The 5000-nt window shown below is 42.8% G+C and overlaps 1 protein-coding gene across 1 annotated transcript in view; it reads left to right on the top strand.

Moving 5' to 3' along the window:
* The window catches only part of rasgrf2b (Ras protein-specific guanine nucleotide-releasing factor 2b), a gene marked incomplete at its 5' end in the record, with an annotated part of 63411 nt that overhangs the window by 28258 nt on the left and 30153 nt on the right, over window positions 1-5000 (top strand). The window contains 5 exons of the mRNA XM_079515753.1: window positions 910-1103; window positions 2585-2694; window positions 2911-3029; window positions 4596-4756; window positions 4975-5000. The exon at window positions 4975-5000 is cut by the window's right edge and continues 41 nt beyond it. Coding sequence (XP_079371879.1) covers window positions 910-1103; window positions 2585-2694; window positions 2911-3029; window positions 4596-4756; window positions 4975-5000 — 610 coding nt within the window. The remainder of the gene's footprint in view (window positions 1-909; window positions 1104-2584; window positions 2695-2910; window positions 3030-4595; window positions 4757-4974) is intronic.

Below are 5000 nucleotides of genomic sequence, written 5' to 3' on the forward strand. Positions count from 1 at the left end.
GACCATTTAAACCAATCGGATTTCAATCTTGATGTGGCACAGATCTGATTCAGGCTAGATTTGTCTGCCAGTGTAAATGGGGCCTAGTTACTATGGGACCCTGACGAAGGCTTTTACAGCCGAAACGCGTAGGTTTTTCTTTTTTTATGCTCTTTGTCGAGCGTATGCCGCTTCAATAAAGGCTTTTTTTCTTAACTGTATGTAGCAGAGTGCCTTGGACCTCTTTTTCTATTAACTAGTTACTTATTACTTTACTTACTTTACTTTTGTCCCCAAAAGTCTCACATTACCCAGTTTGTTCCCGACTGGTTTGAGGCCCGCTCTTCCGCATCCGATAATTCACACGTACAGACAGTTGTGCATCGTTTCCATATCCGCTCTAGAGTCTAGATACCAGATCAGCAGCCTGAAAAGCAACACGATCCCAACCCAGTCTACCATGTGATGTGTTTTAACCGTATTGTATGCCTGTATGAGCTATGGGATATCTGAATTTCTCTTCTGGGATTCAATAAAGTATATATCTATCTAATGTAGTATGGTGACTGGTGAATTGGGTGGTTTCTTAGTGTAGACATGGATCTGTCATATATTCATCATAGGGTAATATCCTTATGCCTCATGTCCATGCATGTTGTGAGTGGCTTTTCATTCCAGGAAACATTGTGATGATCACTCAGGTAGAACTTGTATTTCCTTTGTGCATGTGTCTTATTGTGTGCACTAGTGTGCGTAGCAGTGTAGCCCTGCCTGATGCCCAGAAGCCTATTGGCTCCCGCGGCGTGGCAGCATTCCCCTTTGAATGGGAAATTGGTTTTCCATTTGGGCAACCTCGGTGTGAAGCCAGGTGGTTGTGCACGTGCACAGTTTACAGTATATGTGCTTGTGTAATGTGTTTCTTGCATACAGCTGACCTATTTGACATCCTGCTGCCAATGCTGAATATCTACCAGGAGTTTGTGCGTAACCACCAGTACAGCCTACAAGTGCTAGCCAACTGTAAGCAGAACAGAGACTTTGACAAGCTGCTGAAACAGTATGAATCCAACGCCGCCTGCGAGGGACGGATGCTGGAGACCTTCCTCACATACCCCATGTTCCAGGTTGGAAACAGCATCTACAGTACTTTCATTATGTATGAAGTATGAAGTTAGAGCAAAATATCCATGTGAATATGGTCATTGGTCACTCAGCATATTAATAATTCTCATGCCCTAGTGCCCTACTTGGTCAGGTACCTATGGCGTCCACATGTTTATGCCAAAGGCAATATTTTGCTTGCCGTGGCGACAAGTGTACTGTAAACTACCCTGTACTTAATCCTATAGCAAACACTTACCATATGGCCTGGGATCAATACCATTTTTAGGTTTCTGATCCGGTCGGGAGCAGAAATAACTTACGTCATGTTGTTGTCACTGGTTTGTAGTCATCAGGCCGGAACAACCAAAATCCAGAGCGACTTACACTAAGCAAGGACAAAACATGGTAATACATCAAATACATCAAAAATAGTCATCAAGAACCTAACAGTGGAATATCTTTATAATGAAACTGTGCGTATACACTATAGAGTGCTATGTCTACATAAAATGCTATCTAAGTTCCCTAAGTTAAGCCTTTGCATACGCCTGTAAGTTAAGCCTTTGCATACGCCTGTAAGTGTTCCTCTAAGTTAAGCCTTTGCATACGCCTGTAAGTGTTCCCTAAGTTAAGCCTTCATACGCCTGTAAGTGCGACAGGCTAAGATGGAGTCTGAAGAGGTGTGTTTTCAGACTACGGCGGAAGATTGGGAGTGAGTCTGCAGTTCTTTTTTTTTTTCTTAATTTTTATCCCACGGTTTTTGTAACCCATTTTTCACCCCTGTGTCAATTATCTAATGTGATCCTGTGCTCTACACACCCTCCGCCAACCTAGTCCCCATATATGGGGGACATGGGGAGAGCAACGGACTTGAACTGCTGGCCAGGGGGAGGCAGTTTAGAGACCAGGACTACTTCATGTTTTTTATTTAGGTTTTTTTTTTCTTTGTTCAGTATCCGTGAGACCACTAGACCAGATCACACGGGCCAATTTGGAATGAATACCAGGCTTTTCTCAGAGGTGGAAAGTATGGTGACGCAAGGTTACTTACCATAAGCGTCCTAGCCCAAACTCTTACCCTAACATTAACCCTATCCCCAAAATCCTACCCTGAAAATAACTGTGGCAAACTATTAAGTCAGAACTGCACATTGAGTCAACATGAACCACAATCCTTCGGCGTCAACTCAACATACAGTAGTACGCAAAAGGTTACCCTTGGCATTAGCAAATGGTACCTGACAACATGACAACAGTGTCCAATCATATGCAAAACAAACACTATGCCAGGCATCAACAATTAGTGTCTGGTTGAAGGCTGCAGCTGAAGTTTGTACTAGTTATGAAAACAATGCATACTGCATATTCAGCCCTCCATGACACATTGGACAGCACTGCTCTGTCTTTCAGAACCCTCATTGACGTGATATTGTTCTATTTTTTCTTTTCCCTCATGTTGACCCCTCCCATTCTCTGTCCATCTCCTCCTGTCTTCTGACAGATCCCCCGCTATATCATCACGCTGCACGAATTGTTGGCACACACGCCACATGAGCACGTGGAGCGCAAGAGTCTTGAATTTGCCAAATCCAAACTTGAGGAGCTGTCCAGGTATGTCTGGGCCTTTGTCTCAGATGATTCAACCACACTGATTACAAACCATTTTCTAATAATGTTTGCATTCTTCGTGTGTGTGTGTGTGCGTGTGTGTGTGTGCGTGCGTGCGTGCGTGCGTGCGTGCGTGCGTGCGTGCGTGCGTGCGTGCGTGCGTGCGTGCGTGCGTGCGTGCGTGCGTGCGTGCGTGCGTGCGTGCGTGCATGTGGCTAGGGTGATGCATGATGAGGTGAGTGACACAGAGAACATCCGTAAGAACCTTGCCATAGAGAGGATGATCGTGGAGGGCTGTGACATTCTACTGGACACCAGTCAGACCTTCGTCAGACAGGGTGATACTCTTAGTACACATTACTAGCAAATATTGCCATCTGTTGTATATATTTTTTTATTTTCCTTTATGTATACAGGTGAAGTCCCATCGAGATTCAAGTGCACAATAATACTTGTGTATGCAACACAAGTATTACGCTATGTGTTATTTGTATTTTACTTAAAATTATAAGTAATTGCTTTGAATGAGTGCCTGCATTGGAAACTACAGTATATAGCTTCAAGGTAAAACAGATTAATACTTAGACCATGGCCAATCTTGCATTATAGAAATTGGCACAGCTGTATTGTCAGGGACTGGTCATGCTTGGTTGCTGATGATAATGGTTGGCTAGAATGCTTCTGTTAAGGTTGTGCACAATCTGTGTGATCGAGTTAACATGATGTTTCTGGGCCACAGATATAAATAAGATTAGTTGTTAAATATGTAGTTTGATTCAAAATGGGACCTCTTGTCTGGTCCCTGTCACATGATCAGAAAGGATAGAAAAGGTTCCTTGGTTGTTGAATATTAAGATCAACATTTAAGCCTCTCTTAGCGTCAATCTGACCAGCCCTGATCTCCAAAAGACTGTGGAATGCCCTACTCGAGGAACTCAATCTGGCTAATTCAGGCCGATTTGGGCAAAACACATTTCTGTATAACTCGTACACACACATCACACAATTCGGTATACACTATCTCCATAGTCATGTGATCAACACAGATCTGCACAATTTCCCATCTTCTATCCTGATTGGCTAAGATTGGCTTCCAAAGCTCACATGATTGGTCTGTTTCAAACAAAATGCCACAAATCACAAACACAGTGTCCAATTTCCATCAAATTTCCACTAGGCCGAGGACGACATGCCAATTTTTCCCCCCCAAATCAGCCTCACGGTGGCGCTATAACAGGCCAATTCCTGTTGTTACCTATAACTGCATCGACAACTTATGTATGCGCACTCCCTAGAGGCCATGGAAAAACATTTTCCCTGCATCCCTCCACATCTGCCGGTTATAGCACCACCATGAGGACGATTTCTGCAAAACACATTGTTTATGTTAGTCGCACACATTTCATCCAAATCTCACGCAAATCGGTACACATGATCTCTGTAGTCATGTGATCAAGACGAGCCTGTTGGATTTCTCAGATTCTACACTGATTAGCTAAGTTTCAGGAGTAGCCCGTTTTGTATAAAATGCTGCACATGTCCTGCTCATCCAGAATTCTATCCTCAGAGATGCTATGAGTGATCTGGCTCTGCATTTCCTCAACAAAATGAAGAAAATTGTTGCAAGAAACAAAAAAACATTTATAAAAAAAACGTTTATATTACTCCTAAACATTTTGCCAAACATCACACACACTCCTATCCTCCTGGTGGAGACCTGTGCCCAGAAGGGCACTTTTTCTAGTTCAGTATATTCTTTTAAATGACCTCTTTAAATGCATATTTAGAGGCTTGAACTTATGTCTCCACTTCTTTTTTGTTCTCTTCAATGTTCTGTTGTCTTAACTTTTTTCTCTTTTACTACATAAAACATAGTAAAATAGTGTTTATAATCTCCTCTCTAGGTTCCCTGACCCAGCTGCCGTCAGTGGAGCAAGGGAAGCTCAGTAAAATGCGTCTGGGCTCTCTCTCTGTGAAGAAGGAAGGAGAGAGACAGTGCTTCCTATTCACCAAACACTTCCTGATCTGCACACGCAGCTCCGGTGGGAAGCTGCACCTGCTCAAGGTGAGTGTACAGCACTTCAGTCATACTTCTCAGGTTTAAGTCAGATTGGAAATCAGATTACATTGGCAAAGTTTCACTATTATTGAGTTTTCCATCCATATAAATCAAACCGAAGGTGCAGACCATTGGACCTTTTTTGTCACTATTGTCTTGTAATGGCTTTTATACTTCAAACTATATAATTGTTTATACAGTTTTAACTCTTTTGACTCTTGTAGCAAGGAGGAGTTTTGTCCCTCATCGA

The sequence above is a fragment of the Electrona antarctica genome, assembly GCF_951216825.1.
Source record: "Electrona antarctica genome assembly, chromosome: 12".
In the NCBI taxonomy this organism is placed as follows: domain Eukaryota; kingdom Metazoa; phylum Chordata; class Actinopteri; order Myctophiformes; family Myctophidae; genus Electrona; species Electrona antarctica.